This window comes from Xiphophorus maculatus, chromosome 18 (genome assembly GCF_002775205.1).
Source record: "Xiphophorus maculatus strain JP 163 A chromosome 18, X_maculatus-5.0-male, whole genome shotgun sequence".
NCBI lineage: Eukaryota > Metazoa > Chordata > Actinopteri > Cyprinodontiformes > Poeciliidae > Xiphophorus > Xiphophorus maculatus.
This window is the reverse complement of record NC_036460.1, coordinates 20,336,804-20,355,772: the sequence shown is the minus strand read 5'-3', so window position 1 is coordinate 20,355,772 and position 18,969 is coordinate 20,336,804. Positions and strand designations below refer to the sequence as shown.

Below are 18,969 nucleotides of genomic sequence, written 5' to 3'. Positions count from 1 at the left end.
CATTGCAACAGGTTATTATTATAACTTGATTTTATGTATATTTATATTAGATTTTTGTATGTCATCTTTTGAAGTAGCCATAATTTCCTTGCGTCCGTGTCTTGCATTCTGCTTGTATTGTATTTTATTATTATTATTATTATTATTATTATTATTATTATTATTATTATTATTATTATTATTATTATTATTATTATTATTGTTATTATTATTATTATTATTATTATTAAGTAATTATCTCTCAGCCATAGTTATGACTGATTTAAAATATATAGGTGTTTCGTATTGTCTTAATATTGTCAGAAAACAGTGTTAGCGCATGCGTGTTAGACAATACGTCATTCCCTCCTGTGTCTGTCTGCTCCATATCAAAGCCGTCGTACGATCATAGGACAAGAGCGTTTAGATCGGTGAGGGAGGTGTTACTGTAAGAGATTGACATGCAATTTTAAATGATTATTGATAACGCAACATAAATATAATTTACTGGAAAAGAAACGTTTGTGTAGTACGTTTTTAAAATAGACCCCTCCTGATCTTAAACCAAAAAAAAAGGAATGAAGTCCTTTTTGATTGGGTGAAAGTTAGTTTCAATATGAAATATTTCATAAACAATTTCATGTTTGAGTACTTCCAAGTATCCATCTCCAACCAGTCAGACTTTAACTGAAATATGCGTGTTATTAATTCTAACGTTGTTGGCATCGCAACGACTCGGCCGTTGCCAGGGAAACATCTCCTAGAGACGCTGCTCAAACATCGTCTTCTAAGACGCCATTTTCGCCGACGCTTGAATGGTGCGCAGTCCGTGCTGTTGCGGGAGGAACTCTTGGGTTGTTTCTGCTGAGCGTCATGCGGGCTGGTTTCTCAAAAAAGGTCACATAGGCGGGCAGGAAACCTCTTTGTAGGAGCGGCTGCTTCAATTCTGACCGCTGTCTGGTGAAACAACTCAGGTGAGCATAGTCCTAATGCAGGTAAATGTCTGCGACAGCTGTAGCGCTGTGCTTGTTTTAATTTGAGGACGGAATATCAGAAGCAAGTTCTCATTTTGGTAATTGCGTGGAAACGGCGCGATAACTTTGGTAATAATTTTGAGCCAAATTGTCTGTCAAGCCTAGTGAAGAATATTAGTCGCAGCTTGCACTCAGATTTCAGGTATTAACATTGACTTACTGTTAGTATTATAGGTTTTATCAACTGCTCAATATTTTCTTTTTATTTGTTACTTATCATTAAAATGCGTCCAACTGGCTTCAAGAAGTCGTTTTTGGTAGTTCTCAAGTTACTACATGTCGTCACTATGTTAAAATAAGTTTGAGATGCTACAAGGTGAATGAAATGGGTTGAAGCGCGTAAATGTACAGCAGATATAATAACAGGGAAAACGTGGAATAAATCTATCATGAGCAGTAACATATTTTATTTGTTGTTCATTTGAAGAACATAAAGTAGACGCTGCTGTACAGTTGTAAGCGTGAACTAATTGAAACAAACGCTTTTTTTGTTTGCTGCATGTTACCTACAAGTGTGTATAAAGGTCCTCCATAAATCATCTGTATCACTGCTGCGGCAGTAGGAGAGTTTGCTTAATAATTTGCATGACTGAGCGCGTTTCATCCAGGCTATGTGTGTATAAGTGCCACCAGGGGCGGATCTACTGGGGTAACATGAGCCTTGCCACCCCTGCTGTCATTAATAATTATGTGCAACTGCTGTAACAATGGCCGTGTTTGCATTTCGACATGTAGGAGTGGATATGAACCAAGGAGTGGAGCAAAGTGAAAGGCAGGAGGACCTGACCATACTGGTTTGTCAGGAGTCTGATCTGCATGATGGACAGTAAGTAACAACTTACCATTCACTAAAGGATAAAGATCAGATTTTAGACCAGATTATGTAGTTCAACGATGACAAAAGAAAAATGTCTCAACTGTCCTTTTCTTTTGCATATTTTGTGTTTTTGCAGGATGAAGGCGGTAACTGTGGAGGACCAGAAGGTGCTGTTGGTCCGTACCAAGGGTCAGTACAGCGCAGTTGGAGGCAGGTGTACCCACTACAATGCCCCACTCATTATGGGTAAATCAGTTCATTTCTAGACTATTGTTAGTATTTTCAATCTGCACAAAATGTGACCAGATTGTGATTATTAACCTCCCAGGAACGCTGGTTGGAGACAGAGTGAGGTGTCCTATTCATGGAGCCTGCTTCAACGTGAAAACGGGAGACATCGAGGACTATCCAGGCCTGGACTGTCTGCCAACATACAAGGTAGAACAATGTTAAAACAACATTTAGTTGCAAAAAGAATCCCCTTATAAGTAAGAGCCAGTTTTAAAAAAATGTTGCTTTTTTTTACTGTGGCTTGCTGGAGTCCCAAAAGCCTCAATAATGACGTTGTTATAATTTTCAGAAAGATGGATTTCAGTTAATCCAGCCATTTGTTCTTGAATTTTTTTAGATCAGGACATGTTTTTTGTTTTTTTTTTTAAAGATCATTTAGCTTACTTTGTATAGTCAGACAGGTTCTATTTAAGCATTTTGTTTAATGTATAAACAGTAATCAGGCCAGAGCATGTATAGTAAAATTGAAAAAGAAGAAAAATAAAAAAAAGATCTAACAGACATTTTCTCTTACACATAACAGCAGGTTGGTTTAGACATACTGTTTCTCTCGATAAATAAAAGCACAATTTGAAAATTGTTTTTATATTTCTTGATTTTATCTGTGACTGATATTAAAATGAGTTTGACCATTCCAAACAACTGAGTGTGACAGGAAAATAATAAAAGAAAAAACATGTTTATGGCATTTTAGAATTAAAAATACAGATAATATAAAAGTAAAACATGTTGTCTGATGTTTCACTCAGAAGAAGGACATTTTAAGTGTCCGTCTACATAGAACTGTACCGATAGTTAATGCTGCTTCCCATCTCTCTAAAAACAGTTCCTCTATTCGCAGGTGTTGTGGTAAACATGGTATTTTAAAACATGAATTGGCTCTTTCATTCAAATTACTTGTTTATGTTAATTTGACAGGTGAAGGTCCAAGATGGCAATGTTTATGTTTCTGTTGACAAAAAGGTAAGCCACATAAGTGATAGGGATCTCAAATGTACAATGTAATTTATTTAGTGTTAAATCATTTATAATTTGTTGCCCTCAGTCTTTGAAGTTGACCAAGAGGATGAAAGAGATGTGCACTGTTAAGCCTGACATCAAACACATCATTCTGCTTGTGGGAGGAGGTGAGTCTGGTCAACTGTTCCTAAATTAGCAACCAATATGCAGACAGTTTTAAAAGTTTGGAACATGTCACATCTCGAGCACAAATTTGATATATTTCAGGCCCTGCCTCGCTGGTATGTGCCGAGACGCTTCGTCAGAACTGCTACCAGGGTCGCATCATCATTGTTACCAAAGATAGCCTCCCTCCGTTTGACAAACCCAAGCTAAGCAAAGTGAGAAACTTCATCCAATAGCTCCCTTGAACTTAATGTCACTGTCACTTTAAGAAAAGATGCATTTTCTCTTTGTTTTCATTGTCTCAAGGCTATGAATGTGGAGAGCAGCAGCATCCTCCTGCGGCAGCATGACTTCTATCAACAACACGGGATAGAAATGTGGATGGAGAAAGAGGTGAGAGCCAGAACCAACCAGCTACAAATGCACATGACTTGCTGTCATGTTGGATTGAGCTGTTTTTACCTGTGTTGCAGGTGGTCTCTGTGAACTCGACTGATAAAGTAGTGCAGATGAGCGACGGCACCTCGCAGCGTTATGATCAGCTCCTCATCTCAACAGGCTGCAGGTGAGTCTCGCATCCTGAAAGCAAATTCTTGGTGCTCTCCAAAAAAAAAAACAATCGGAAAATGAACATGAATTAGAATATTTTTAATGTCTGCAGAGCGTGCCCTCTCCAGTGTCCTGGATCAGATTTGAAGGGGGTGCATCTGCTGCAGAGTTATGCAGACGCCAAAGAGATTCACGCATCATCTCTCGGCAAGAGAGCTGTTGTAATCGGAGCGTCCTTTATAGGTTGTTATTGAGACTTTAACCACTAGTTTAATCAGTTTTTGATGATAACTTTTCTCATATGTAAGCAGGTGTCCTACACAGTAAATATGCAGACGACTGGATTGTTTTTTGTTTGTAAAACAGGCATGGAGGCAGCTTCCTACCTGTCGGACAAGGCTGCCAGCGTGGCTCTGGTGGGTCCCACCAAGTATCCTTTTGAGAAGTCTCTGGGGCCGGAGATTGGCAAGATGACCATGGAGGTGAAGAGGAGCTGAAAACTCATTTTATCTGTTAATGCTTTCTTTCTTTTTATTTTTTTTTACATTTTTATTCATCTCATCAGCTTTACTTTTGTGGTTGTTCTCTTACTGTAAGATGTTGGAGGAAAAAAAAGTGAAGTTTGTCATGAACAACAAAGTGACAGAGATCAGAGGAGAGAATGGAAAGGTAATTCAGTTTTTATTGTTTGCCCAGCTCTAAACACTCCTGTAGAGTTTTTTTTTACTCTTATTGGTTCCTGTGACAAAGATTTGTAAAAACCTTTGAAACTCTTTTAATTTGGGGGCATTCATTCAGGACTTTTCAACAGTGATAAGAAAGGTAGTACATAATTACCAACTTTGAACTATGACAAACAGAATTTAATCAACACTAGTGCAGAATAAGTTAGACTAAAGTCCAGTTCCAGCTGCCTGCTGCCATTCAACCAACCCAAATGCAACATCAGTCTTTCTAATTTCAGACCAGGAGTTTGTTCCCTGACTTTCCCATTAATTACCCTTTTTATGATGCATCCAGGTAAAACTGGTAACTAAGGCTCCACTGACCAGTTTGTGAAATTCTGATAAAATTGAACTATCATAGTATTTTAACTTTGTTTGATCTCTACTGAAAAACACACACAGACACATATCTTTTATTCTATTTCTACGATTGTTATGTTGCAAAAACGTACAGAAGTGTGAATTTAAAGCCAAGATATGTACAGAGCCATCATTTCTATGTACCTTTTCACCCCATGTTGTTCACTTCTTCAGTAAAGATTGTAATGACTCAGTAGAAACAGAAAGTCCCCTACTAAATTCTTGCATAACCTCTGAAATGTATTTTATGTTTTATTGTCCATTGCCTTTTTTTAGGTGAAGGAGGTGGTGCTGGCTGATGGTACTGTCTTGGAAGCTGATGTGGTAGTTGCAGGAATTGGTAACTATTTTTATTTTATTGCATTACCTTGTCATAATAAATGTATTTATTTAAAAAGGGAAGAGCAATGAATTTAATTATTAACCTCTTTCATTTTGTGTTCCAGGTGCAATTCCCAATTCAGACTTCCTAACAGGAAGTAACGTGGCAGTGGATTCAAGAAAAGCAGTTGTTGTTGACAAGGTAACATTCAAATACAGGAGAGCATCGGGCAAACTGAGATCGTTGTGATGGAAAAATAGATTTTTTTTTTTTAAATCAAGAATTAAAAATATATATATATATATATATATACGCTGAAAAACAGAAACTTTCCTAAATCTAGTCCCAAAAAAAGAGATCGTCACAGCCTACTTATAGAAGAACCCTTGCGTGATTCAGTTTCACGGAGACATTATTTTCTATCTGGAACCTAAAGTTGTTGAGCTAGATTTGTCTTTGTAATGCAATGGTTAAGGCAAACAGACAAACTAACCTAGGCATCACTTACATGAACAAAAACATCATAAAAGTGGGGAAAAGTAGAAAAATATGTTTTGCCAGAGAGTTAAATGTTGATTATCTATGGAACAGGTCAAATTATGGTGCAGAAGACTAGCTCTAAGTTTACAGCATCCAGTAATAATTTTACTTTACATGAAAGCAATTCAGTTTTTATTTTTGATCTTCAGAGGATGACTGTGGTGAAGGCGACACATTGGACTCATTATCTGCTCCATCTATTCTCTTAGTTCATGAGGACCAATGTAGCAGATGTCTTCAGCGCTGGAGATGTCGCCTCCTTCCCTCTGACCATTCGTGGGGACCAGCGGGTCAATATCGGTCACTGGCAGATGTCCCACGCTCACGGTTAAACGCTTTAATATATATAAAATATTTTCCTTTCCTTCATCTTTTTAAGCTATGTTTTTATTGCACATGTTTTTACTCTGTCACGAACTCTTAGTTTTGCTTCTACCACCAGGAAGAGTTGCAGCTCTGAACATGCTGAATAAACCAACAACAATTGAGTCAGTTCCTTTTTTCTGGTCTGCATTGGCTGGAAAGAGCATCAGATACGCAGGTAGAGTATTTAATGCGAAGTCTCAAAAAACCTTTTTTAGTTCACAATAAGCGGAATTTAATCTCCATTTCACTTTTACTTGTTCTTTTCAGGTTATGGTGAGGGCTACACAGAAATCATAATTAAAGGCAAACTGGAAGAACGGAAATTTGTGGCCTTATACATAAAGTGAGCAGTTGTTGAGTGACTCTTTGTGCAGTTGGGGATAAATCTGCTCTGGTCCTGTTGACGTTTCTCCTGTTTGTGTGTCTGACAGGGACGAGGTGGTGGTTGCTGCTGCCAGCATGGCGTTCGAGCCCGCCGTGTCTCGTGTTGCAGACCTGCTGGATCAAGGCAGAGCCATAACAAAGACTCAGGCTCAGTGAGTCACAGTTTGCATCTATACAAACTACTAGAATGCACGCTACGCAGTAAACATGGAGCTCTCCTCAAAATAGGTTGAAAGCTTTGAAATGAAATATTTTATTGCAGAGGTAGAATTTTACATGAGAAAAATTAGGAACAACTCCAACTTTTTTTAACATAGCTATTTAGGTAATATTCAGATGAAATAGTTTTTGACTAAATCAGTAATGGCACACTTAGCTGGGACTCTTCTAGTCATGTGTGACGTATTGACAACTAATGCATCAATACAGATATTTTTGACTAGATAAGTTGTTTGGACACCACCCGCCTAAGCTGTAGTAGTTTCAGAAAACAAAGGAAATATTTAACTTTAAAAGAGAAGAAGACGGGTTAAATTTATTTGGGATATTGTTAAATCTTAATGGTAACAACAGACTATTTTGGACATGTTTAAATAGCTTAAAGTCTGTATAAAAATGTTATTGATATTCAGGTTATTGACATTAATGTTCTGTGTAATAACTACCTTGCTGATGTTTGCAGATCTGAAGACCTGAGCTGGCTGGGGATGTAACTGGTTGTCATCAGGAGCAATCGATGATGTTGTCTCCATCTCTTTTTTTTCTGTCTTTCTCTACATTGCCTACATTGATCTGTCCATTTACAGCCGCAGTCGTGGCGGTAAACTAATCAAATTGTTGTTCTTTTCTTATTATGTCGTGCTGTTACCATAGCAGCAGCAAAATCTTTAATGTGTTTGTTGATCGTGCAGACTGAATGATTTAATTTCCCTGTAATCACCATAGAATAGAATAGAATAGAATAGAATATACTTTATTGATCCCCAAGAGGAAATTGTGTTTTTGTTGAAAGCTACTCCATCTCAGGTAATAAATACAAAGTTTGTAATATATATGTATATATATTATATATATATACCCTAAGAGTGATAATTTCAAAATGACTAGATAAACAAATAAATAACAAGCAATCACATGCAATATATTAATCAATAAATAACCTATAAATGAGCGCAGAAAATTTTTTAATCAACTAGCACAGACGTGGGCATTGTAAAGCCTGATAGCAACAGGGAGAAATGACTTCCTGTGGTGCACTTTGGCAAAATGAGGGCAATAGGGTAGCAACAGTCTCTGTGTGTTTCACTGTTAATTGTGTGGTGTTTGACATCTTCACTGTGTGATACGCTTTGTTTGACTAATTAAGTGCAATTAAACTGGTTTCAGTTTATCAGGATGCATCAGAGGCTCATTAAGGTGCTTTAAGTGTGATTCTAAAAAACACACTGTTATTATTTTTGCTTGATCTGATTATGTTGTTCAGTTAAGTCTTTGGTGCTGGTCATTTTCTACCTTTAAAAATCAAAAATAGATATGTATCTCTATCTATGGCGATTATTTTTGCCATATGTAGCCTAAAATACGTAGCCTAAATTTTCACTGACTGCCCAGCTGGCATTTACAAGAGCAGCTCCTTATCAGAATGTTTACTGAAAACAAAATGAAGGTTGTGACATTTTTCTGCTTCTAATAAAAAAGTACCTGATACCAAATCAGTTTTTTCTCCTCTAGTCATTTCTCAGATAGATAGATGGATACCTCACTGGGGTTATCTACAATATTACCATTTGAGGAGAGTCTATTTATGTTATTTTTATTCTGTTTTTGTTTTTCTAGTTTAAGAAAGTAGCTGGAATTCTGCTCACCCTCCCTAACCATTTCGCTCTCGATCGAACAAATGCACCTTTAGCTTTATTTATGTATAACTGATCTAGTTTTAGTTGAAATCATAGGAGTTCTGCTCCTATTATTACAACTATGTAGTTGTTATTTATTACAACTATAATACAAATATAATATTTACAACTATAATTGTAATAAATAACAACTATATAGTTGTAATAATAGGAGCAGAACTCCTAGATCATAGATAGGTGATCTATCTGAATCACAGATCACGTATCTGTGATTCAGATGGGTTTTCTGGCAAAATGGACGATTGAGCAGTAAGGTTTGTTATTAAAGTATTTTCCTCTACTTGTCATTCCTTTTTTTGTTTAGAACCAAATTCTAGCTCAAATTTTAAAAGTTCCCACTGTTTTTGATAATTACCTTCATTTTGTGTTACACTGAGAGGTGTGGTGTGGAAGGAAAACAAAAAATCAGCAAACTTAACTGTACATCAAAACCGGTTTATTAGGCCTCCAGCATCATAGCACAGTTCAAAATGGCGCCTTCTCAATTTACCCCCAGCCAATCAAACTCGTATTATTTTAACCCAGTATTATTTTAACTTCAAAGAACCTTTCAACAATACCATCAATCAAATTATTCAGTGTTTAAAATAACTCCTTATTTTGTCTCATGCTTGAGTAACCATAAGTGTTTCCCAACAGAAAAAAATGGTGACAGTAACAGAAAACTATCTACATATAATGACCATTAGAGTCCGATTGAGTAAGAATGACCTTCTCATTAAATTTGTGCTTAATCCTTGTATTATGTTGAGAAAAAAAATACATTTGTTATGTTGCGGGTAATTTTGACCTGCATTGTGTAAATCAACACAAAACAGACAGGAAATTAATTTAACCCAATAATAACTTTATCTTAGATTATGCAAACATTTAGAAGACATGAGAAGAATAAACAAACTAATTTCAATACTATATTAAGCAACTTCTGATTTTAATTATTAACACTTTTTCTTTAACTATTTAACTTGCCTGTTTTTTGGGGTTTTTCAATGTTTGACATTTTCAGTTTTCCCCGCATGATGGACAGAATGTCACGGTGTGCTTTCTGCAGATGCACTTCTTGCATCTCACACAAGAGGTACTTGTCTTACTGTCATCTCGGGAGGGACAGACTTGACATCTTTTGCGTTTTTTTGCACATTTATCCAAAGGGTCCATTGTGGGTTGATCAGACGCCCTGACCTGGACATTTGCAATGACAGCTGCAGCAGCTGGAGATCGAGCTGGCCTGGCCCGGTTCTGGATCTTGGGAGTGACGAGTGCTTTGCCTAGTTCTTCCAGGAACATTCGACGTCGGTACAATTTGCTGGCATTCCAGTGCTGGTTGATCTCAGTCCACAGCACATAGGCATTATAAGCAGACACGTCCACAATGTTGTAGAAAACCACCAACGGCCAACGGGTAGACTTGCGCTGGCAGCTATATGTTGCTGTGACTTTGTCAAGATTGTCAACTCCTTCTTTGGTGGAGTTGTAATCCAGGATCATTTGCGGCTTCATGTCCTCTCTTGTGCTTAGAGATGCATCTTTGTGCATTGTGCTCATCACAAGAACGTTCTTGTTTCTCTTTGGGCAGTAAGAAACAAGTGTTGTATTCTCTGTGAAAGTAAATTTTGAGGAATGCAGAGGTCTTCCTTGCATCTTCAGAATCTCACAGGGAAGTTCCGGTTTATTTTTTCTGACTGTTCCCAACATAGTCAGCTTCCTCTTCTGAAGTTCAACTCCAAGCCGATAGGATGTAAAGAAGTTGTCACATGTAATGTTATGACCTTGCAGCCCTTCAGTCATCTCCAGTACCACGCGCATTCCCTGATTCTTCTCAGGTGGTCCTCCAAGTGGCTTCCCAGTGTATACCTGCATGTTCCATGCATAACTGGATTTTGCATCGCAGGCTGCCCATATTTTGATGCCATATTTCGCAGGCTTTTTTGGCACATACTGTCGAAAAGGACAGCGTCCTCTGAATGGAATGAGGCGCTCACCAACAGTAACATGTGGGCCAGGATTATACAATAATGGCAGAATTTTGACCCATTTATCCCAGACATCTCTGATCGCTGCAAGTTTATCCTTCTCACGTCGACCAGCTCTGGTGGCACGGTTGTCAAATCGGATCACACGAGAGATCATGTGAAATGTCTCCAAAGACATTGTTGCTCGGAAGATTGGTCTTCCATACTCTTCGCTCCATAAACTTGCAGTTGCTTCACCCTTTGACCTGTATACTCCAGCTAATACCAGGATTCCAATGTAAGCATGCAAGTCAGATGGATCCAGTGGCTTCCATTTTTCTTGAAAGACACGCCTCCCCTCCAAGTTGGTCATGTCGAGGATTATCTTCTCTATGGGTGGGGATATGAAGAGCTGAAAGGCCGATTCAATACCATCAACTCTTGTCAAAGCAAATCTTGTAGGACCAGGGGTCATTTTGATGGCATTAGAAGATGACAATCTAGCTTGGGTTTGGTGTGGTGATGTTGACCATTTTATTTGACCATCTTTAGATGTCAATGTCCCCTCTGTGGATGGCGGTTTTTGCATTTCTTGGTTTTCATTTGATGAAGGGACACCGGCAGACCCGTCCTCTGAATCCTCATCGTCTAGGGAAAACTGACAACCTGGATCATCAATGACGTAGTCCTCTGGCTCTGAAGCATCCTCAGTCTCTGAAATATCTTCCTCTACATCACTATCCCAGTTCATAAGCTGTGATAAAGCTTCTTCGGCTAAAAATCGTGCGAGGCTCATTTTTGGTCTATTTCTCAAAGAAAGGGCATGGAAATAGTGTACAGGACAGTGGAGAGAAAGTTCCTCTTTCACACACACCTGGTGCTGAATGGCTCTTCAGAAGTTATCAAAATAAAGTAAACCAAAAGGACATTTTTAAATTTAAAGGATAACCAGGCGCTTTGATCAACACAAAAATTGAAATCCGGTCAAATTGACCATAAACATAATATAAGAGTTAGAGTTCCAGCTGAATGGCTGTTTCCATGGGACATCCATGAGTCCTCGCCCCATTGCGATTTCCAGAAGTTGTAATCTTCATTACTCGAACGCGATTCCTGAACCAGGCAAAAGTCTGCATCAAAGTTGTTGTTTTTTGTGTGTGTGTGTGTGTGTGTGTAAAGAAAAACTGCCTTTCGTTTAGTAATGTCTCTTAAGCCTCGAGCGTTAACTGAAATACATTTCAAAGTATAGAAATGCTTAATAGGAAAAATGGGGGAAAAAAGTCAGAACAGTGACTTTAACCTTAACTCCTCTTTAACTTGGATGAAACGTAGCGCAGCGATTCTCCCTTTAAAAGTGGCCGAACAACATATCCGTTAGAATATTTCTTTGTTTCCAACAAATGCTCTCCTTCCGACGAAATGGGCCATCTTTTTCTCTCCCCCCGTTGCCTTTTGGGTGATGGGCCACAGCCGGTTTCTTTTGTCGCGATTCTCCGGGTTCAGGTCTTGCATCAAGTTTCCTCTGCGTCAGGTAGGTCCGGTATGCCCACCGGCTATGGCAGACAACCCACAGCTCTCTGTCTGCTGCTGTAAAATAAATTAAATATCAGCTCAGAGGGAACGGCTCTGCCCGCTGGTACCGCGGTGTGTTCTCCCTGGACCTTTCCCGGGTGGGAGTGTCAAAAAAAAAAAAAAAAAAAAAAAAAAAAACCAGCGGAGGAGATCGAGACGAGGCGCTTCGTTTTTTTGCGACGACCGCAGGTGTTTTCCAAAAAGCTCTGCTTCAAGGAAAAAACGCAGGGTTTTTGCTCATGGTTCTCGTCCGGTAAGCTCACCAGCTATCCGCCACAGCCCGTCTTGTTTTCTCATTACAGCCAGACTCGATGCTCGACAAAAAAAAAACAAAAAAAAAAAACACTCCTACTGCTTCCACTTCAGCTCAACCCCACAGGAAACCAGTTTGTAAGAGCGGCTGCTTCAACTCTGACCGCTGGCTGGCGAAACTAGCGTGGTCTAAATGCGCTGCAGTCTGTCTGTGGCGCTGTGCTTGTCCTAATTTATGTACGGAACATCATAAGCAAGTCCTCATGTTGGTCATTGCTAGGAAACAGTATTAGTTACACTCAGATGTCAGGTATTAACATTGATTTGCTGTTAGTATTATAGGTTTTATGAACTGCTCGAGATTGTGCGTTTGATTTTCTTTTCGTTGCTTATTGTGGAGAAATGAAAATGTAATCAAGTATATTCACGCTTTGAGTGAGTTTTGCATATTTCGAATATTGTAATCACACATTTTGAATGTCAAATATAATGCTTCATATTGCTAAATTGTGTATTGTCATTATAGTTTGAAATGTTCCAGCGAAGGATAAGATGAATAACCTTGTTTGCATACCACAGTTAGATAAGGAGTGCAGGACAGGGTGCAGCAGGTCAGAATGTTCTACCAGCAGAAGTAAAAGGTGAAACATCTAAGAAAGCACAACTCCTTAGATGGTTAGCAGCCAAGAGTGGAGTGTTTTATGTAGGAGAGGATTTGACAGGTATAGCTTGTGTGTATGGGAATAGTTGGAGGGGTTCGCTATGTCTCGGGGCGCCAGGATGAGAGATAAAAATATGAAGTCCTCACTCTGACACTCAGACACGACTTCCTCCTGCAGGGACTCATTGCTGTCCATGTTTGTGGGTGAGTTGTGTCTCCATTTAGCCAAATGCATTGATTTAACAAAATGTCTTGTGAGTGGTTTTACATTCTGGTTTGTGGCTCATTTTTGTGTCTAACCTGAAATATCTAAGACCCGGGCAGAGAGACGTATTTTTGAAGAAATGGTTGTTTCTGTCTCTCAACATTATCCATCATTAAAATGCGTCCAATTGGCTTCAAGAAGTCGTTTTTGGTCGTTCTCAAATTACTACATGTCGTCACTATATTAAAATAAGTTTGTGATGCTACAAATGAAATGGATTGAAGCACGTAAATGCACAGCAGATACAAAAACAAGCAAAACATGGAATAAATCTATCATATCAGACTTAAAGGGGGGTACATCTGCTGCAGAGTTATGCAGACGCCAAAGAGATTCACGCATCATCTCTCAGCAAGAGAGTTGGTGTAATCAGAGCGTCCTTTATAGGTTATTATTGAGACTTTAACCACTATATGAAGATAACTTTTCTCATAGGTAAGCAGGTGTCCTACACAGTAAATATGCAGACGACTGGATTGTTTTTTGTTTGTAAAACAGACATGGAGGCAGCTTCCTACCTCTATATATATATATATATATATATATATATATATATATATATATATATATATATATATATATATATCTTAGGTATATATATATATATATACCTAAGAGTGATAATTTCAAAATGACTAGATATAAATAAATAAATAAATAACAAGCAATCACATGCAATATATTAATTGATAAATAACCTATAAATGAGCACAGAATTTTTTTTTATCAACTAGCACAGACGTGGGCATTGTAAAGCCTGATAGCAACAGGCAGAAATGACTTCCTGTGGTGCACTTTGGCAAAATGAGGGCAATAGGGTAGCAACAGTCTCTGTGTGTTTCACTGTTAAATTGTCTGTGTGGTGTTTGACATCTTCACTGTGTGATACGCTTTGTTTGACTAATTAAGTGCAATTAAACTGGTTTCAGTTTATCAGGATGCATCAGAGGCTCATTAAGGTGCTTTTAAGTGTGATTCTAAAAAACACACAGTTATTATTTTTGCTGGTTATTTTCTACTTTTAAAAATCAAAAATAGATATGTATCTCTCTCTATGGGGATTATTTTTGTCATATGTAGCCTAAAATATAAATGATTCAAATTTTCACTGACTGCCCAGCTGGCATTTACATAAGCAGCTCCTTATCAGGATGTTTACTGAAAACAAAATGAAGATTGTGACATTTTTCTGCTTCTAATAAAAAAAAAAATACCTGATACCAAATCAGTTTTTTCTCCTCTAGTCATTTCAGACAGACAGCACAAAATCTCAACCTGTAGCTGTTCTCCAGTTCTGCATTAAAGATGTGTTACAATAAAAACCAAATATTTACATTAGAGCCAAGGCTGTAGTGAATGAATGAAAAATATTCACTATATAATCAGGTTTTAAAAACAACTTGTAACATTTTAAGTATTACTATGCCTTTATTATTTCTTCACAGCTGTCAGACCTAATTTTCTCTTCACAGTATTGCTCTGATCTCTCACTGTTACAAAATCTATTACAATTTATGAATGTTATTTATTTTAGTTTTCCCCATCTATGCAATGTATTAATGTGACGTTTTGTAGCCAGTTAGCAAACTCAAACCCAACTAAATATAATTCCTTCATTCATTCCTTCACAGACATTAGTACTTGTTGGCACAAATAAAATTACACGAATTGTTAAAATAAAATTAAATGTGTGTAGTATTTTCTTCTCAGCAGGTTGCAGCTGCCTGTATGTTTTATCTGGATGTTTTGGAGCACTGCTTCATAGAGGACCCCCATCGGTCAGCCAGCAGGAATGGGTTGAGGTGACAGCACTGAAAAAGATAATTAATAACTGTGGTCACATTATTATGCAGCCCATAGGATAATATTTCTGCTTTTTTTGTCACATTAAATGCTTAAAATCATAAAACACCTTTTATGATTTTATGACGTCCATAACGTCCATTTTATGAATACAGAATACAATTTTTGAAATACGGCCCGACAACGATGATGGTTTATCTTTGTTACGTCGTGGGCTAAAATTCCACCACAATGCTGTTAAGACATAAAATGGATAATAAAAATTATGATATACATTTAGACAACAAAGTCTAAAACATGTTTTCTTGATGCACTGTGGACCTAGAATGACAGATTTACAGCATTTGACCAAAACAAACTCATACTCTGAGTTACCTGTGGTGTTGGCTCAGAATCAGACTTATGTTCATCCAACATCCTGACTGTAAAATCCGAAGAGAATCTGGAAACCTGGATAATTGCTGTCATCTCTGCGTCTACCTCCACTTCCACATCTTTCTGCACAGAAAAAAAAAAAAAACAAACCGTGGTTATTAATGCAGAATCTGGTACTTATTTTTGTTTTGTGAGACTAATTAACATCTTGTTAATAAATGTCTGAGTAAATATCGATAAGACAGCTTTTTGTTTGGCCTCCTCACCTTGAAACAGTGCGAGGAATCAAAGTCCAGCTGATCTGGGAAGTCGGGAATGGTTCCCTTGTAGATCACAGCAGCACCTGACCTCCCTGGTTGCTGCGGCAACTTAAAGAGCCGGTAGGTGCCTGAAGCATACTTGATGTCACCTGAAAAACGAAGAGCTTAGAGGAGTTTCGGTGCTGCCTAAAGTTTCCTGTTACTACCTGCTTTTTCCTTGAGTTGGATGTTGTGGACCTCGATATGGCTTGCTGAGACCAGACGTGGAGTGCTGAAGCCCACACTGTGGGCCAGCGAGATGAGATCTTTCCAGAACAGAGAGCCACCCATCCCCTCACCTGCAACAGCAGATGAATGTGATTCTAACCAGTGGAGTTTTGCATGCGACAATTCACTTTGGTTCCTCTGAAGTGTTGTAACTTTACCCCACAGAACTGGATCCTGTTTCATGTGGTCTGGAATGACACTGCTGGCATACATGTCACTGAAGTACAGCTCCCCTCCGTCCTGTTAAAAAAGGAGGAAGAGTCAGAAATATAAAGCAGAGTCAAGTTGTACACATTAACACAGTAAGTCTTTAAACTAACCTTCAGAACATCGTAGGCTTGTTGTAGCACTGCTCTTTTATCAGGACAGAGACAAATCACACAGTTGGAGCTAAAAAAAAAAAAGAGGTTATCCTCTGTTATCAATCAGATCACTTTAACTGGCTAAAAGGATCAAAGCTAAACTCTTAACCTACATCAAAATGTCCATCGAATCTCTCTGTATCCCTGCTTCACAGAGCTTTTCCATGTATCCCTGGACAAATGAGACATTGGGCTCCTCGTAGCCGAACTTCTTTTGATGATACTCGACGAATTGGCGGGATGCCGTGATCTACAGAAACTCGGCCGAATCAGCTGCAAAGAAAGTACAGGGAGGAGGTGCGACGGGCTCAGACGAGTGTATCTTACCAGCTGCTCAGTCATATCGATGCCCGTCACGTGTCCACTCGGCCCAACAAGTTTGCTGAATGCAAAACAATCTCGTCCCGATCCACTACCAAGGTCCAGAACTCTGCAGCCCTCGAGCTTCGCTGGAAACGGAAGGCCGCATCCGAAGAATCTGGAAAAGTGCATCAGTGATCGAATTATAGAGTGCCTTATTTATAGCCCCTGGTCTTTTCCACATGCTCCCTTCAAAATGATAAATATCATTGTATTTTATTGGGATTTTTTGAGAGAGACCAGTAAAAGGTAATGCATCAAGGCGAAGTAGAATTACGAGAGTAGCTTTCAAACCCTTCACACAAATGACAAATCTGAAAAGTCTGTTGTCAATACTTTGTTGAACTGCCTGTTGCTGCAATTACACTTGGAAGTTCTTTGGGATTTCTCGTTTTATATAATAAAGCTCAAGGCTTATCCTGATACAGAATGTTCCCATAAAAATGCATTGTCATCATTACTTTGATTTAAGCAGGAGTACCTTTTGATGACGTCAGGGTGAATCAGACTTAGGGCCTCAGTTAAACTCCTTGGCAGGGTGCTGCAGGCCAAACTGCAGGAAGTAGCACTAGTTTGCAAGTCACAGGAAGACTCCAGGCGACAGCCATAGTACTTCTGAATAGGTACATCATTTTTAATACATAAATTATTTTAAACATCCTATCGGTTGCAATTTTTATGCAAATGAAGCTAAAGTTGAGTTAAAGTTACAGATAAACAGGTTTATTTATTGTTTGATTTAATTTAGCTTCAAATGATCACATCCAAATAAATGACATTAGTAAAATGAATGTAAAAATCGTTAACTTAAATTTAGGATAGCTTTATGTACCATAAAAATTTCTGTATACCCTATATATAATTTGCAGATTCACAAAGTAAAACTTTCAAAGAAAACAAACCCTCTACTGTAATAAGAATCAAACGGCAACAAGCAGCTATTATGTAACGTCCACAAAACATTTGGAAAACTGTTCAGTGAAATGAGGACAAAGCTGCTCGGAGTCTGATCCACAATAAACACTAAGGTACCTTCACATTTTCCCGCACGTCGTCACTTTTCAACATTCTGGTTTAAAAACACAATCGCAAACTTCCAGAAAACAGCAGCACTGGGCAATAAAACCTCAAAACATTGAGGTCAGAACAGCTCCTTTTCCGCCTTCCCTTTTCAGAATAAAAGCTCCAACACACGTAATTTTCTTATAAAATATTGTAAAAGAAAAAAAAAATACTGGGTTATGAGGATTCCATAGATGTAAGTATAAAAAAACCATTTTGATTAAGAGCACTTTAAAGGCTCTTTGTAATATCTACCTACTTGAAAGAAAAATTTAAAGAGATGTATATTAATGTTTTCCTCATTTCTGGTGGCATATAGAACTTTATTGTCACTGCGTAGCACTGCAAATGTTTTTTTGTGCTTCGACTTCCCCAATGTGCCTCAGAAGAATAATAACATGAAAGAAAGAACTAAGAAATCGTAAATAGATGAAAAAGAATCAAACGCCGATTTATTAAATATATAATATACCGAATTAAAAAGTGCATGTAAAAGGTCCTGCTCTTCATAAATGCTTTATAGATGAACCAATACGTTTGTTTTGCATATAGATTAACCGCATTTTACGGAGCCCCTAAGGGGACATGGAGAGAAAAAAAAGGAAAGAAATCCCGACTTATTATCTCGAGATCCCGACTTATTATCTCGAGATCCCGAGATCCCGACTTATTATCTCGAGATCCCGACTTATTATCTCGAGATCCCGAGATCCCGACTTATTATCTCGAGATCCCGCGACATTTCTGAAAAATCGCGAGTTACTTTTTTTGGGGGGATAGGCATGTTTTTATGCGGTAAACGTGGTGGAGTGTGTCTACATTGATTATGGAGGACGACTTATATCATTTTCTGCGGTCCAGAGATGTCCCAGAGGAGGATATCATGCACATGCAATTTAGCGTACATCCATCGGTAACCGTGAAGCTGTCCAGAGGACTGTAGCTGGTTATTAATGAATTCTACCAAAACTGCCAAGTCGGAAAAGGACTTGCGCCGAATGAGTCCCCGCGCTCTGAAAACTCTCTTCAGATGTCTCTCACTAATATTAAATCCATGTCTGCTGTCAAGCACTGATTTAATGTGTTTATACTCAAGCCCAAGCTCGAAATAAAAATCTATATATCTACCCCCACAGTGATGGAGGACACCCACATGGGTGGGTGTCCTCCATCACTGTGATTAGGTCGTTATGTACTGATGTCGGGATCTCGGGATAATAAGTCGGGATCTCGAGATAATAAGTCGGGATCTCGAGATAATAAGTCGGGATTTCTTTCCTTTTTTTTTCTCTCCATGTCCCCTTAGGGGCTCCGTAGCATTTTGTAACAAAATCGTAACATATAAAAGTTAACTAAATTGGGCTCATAGA

At 38.3% G+C, this 18,969-nt stretch overlaps 3 protein-coding genes across 4 annotated transcripts; 1 reads left to right on the top strand and 2 right to left on the bottom strand.

Moving 5' to 3' along the window:
- Positions 1-787: 787 nt before the first annotated feature.
- Positions 788-8,204, top strand: LOC102232286 (apoptosis-inducing factor 3-like). The gene is made up of 19 exons (XM_023350832.1): positions 788-953; positions 1,749-1,839; positions 1,967-2,076; positions 2,159-2,268; positions 3,040-3,084; positions 3,167-3,248; positions 3,349-3,461; positions 3,553-3,639; positions 3,720-3,811; positions 3,908-4,038; positions 4,162-4,277; positions 4,393-4,464; positions 5,157-5,220; positions 5,327-5,403; positions 5,952-6,069; positions 6,185-6,283; positions 6,376-6,451; positions 6,540-6,644; positions 7,175-8,204. Exons 2-19 carry the CDS (start codon positions 1,757-1,759, stop codon positions 7,203-7,205), a joined length of 1,611 nt encoding a protein of 536 aa, XP_023206600.1. The 5' UTR covers positions 788-953; positions 1,749-1,756; the 3' UTR covers positions 7,206-8,204.
- Positions 8,205-8,822: 618 nt separating this feature from the next.
- LOC111612080 (piggyBac transposable element-derived protein 4-like) lies at positions 8,823-12,015 on the bottom strand. The gene has a single exon (XM_023352101.1). It carries the CDS (start codon positions 11,154-11,156, stop codon positions 9,411-9,413), a length of 1,746 nt encoding a protein of 581 aa, XP_023207869.1. The 5' UTR covers positions 11,157-12,015; the 3' UTR covers positions 8,823-9,410.
- A 1,820-nt stretch (positions 12,016-13,835) lies between these two features.
- Positions 13,836-17,704, bottom strand: LOC102231770 (arsenite methyltransferase-like). Of its 2 annotated transcripts, none has more exons than XM_005801066.3 (10): positions 17,570-17,704; positions 17,019-17,152; positions 16,505-16,655; positions 16,291-16,427; positions 16,136-16,205; positions 15,974-16,055; positions 15,755-15,886; positions 15,555-15,697; positions 15,289-15,411; positions 13,836-14,921 (listed from the first exon to the last, which is right to left on the bottom strand). In XM_005801066.3, the coding sequence occupies exons 1-10, from the start codon at positions 17,603-17,605 to the stop codon at positions 14,844-14,846; spliced, it is 1,086 nt and encodes a 361-aa protein (XP_005801123.1). In that variant the 5' UTR covers positions 17,606-17,704; the 3' UTR covers positions 13,836-14,843. The 2 variants fall into 2 exon arrangements, with proteins under 2 accessions (XP_005801123.1, XP_023207870.1); XM_023352102.1 differs by lacking the exon at positions 13,836-14,921 and adding an exon at positions 14,935-15,147.
- Positions 17,705-18,969: the final 1,265 nt, after the last annotated feature.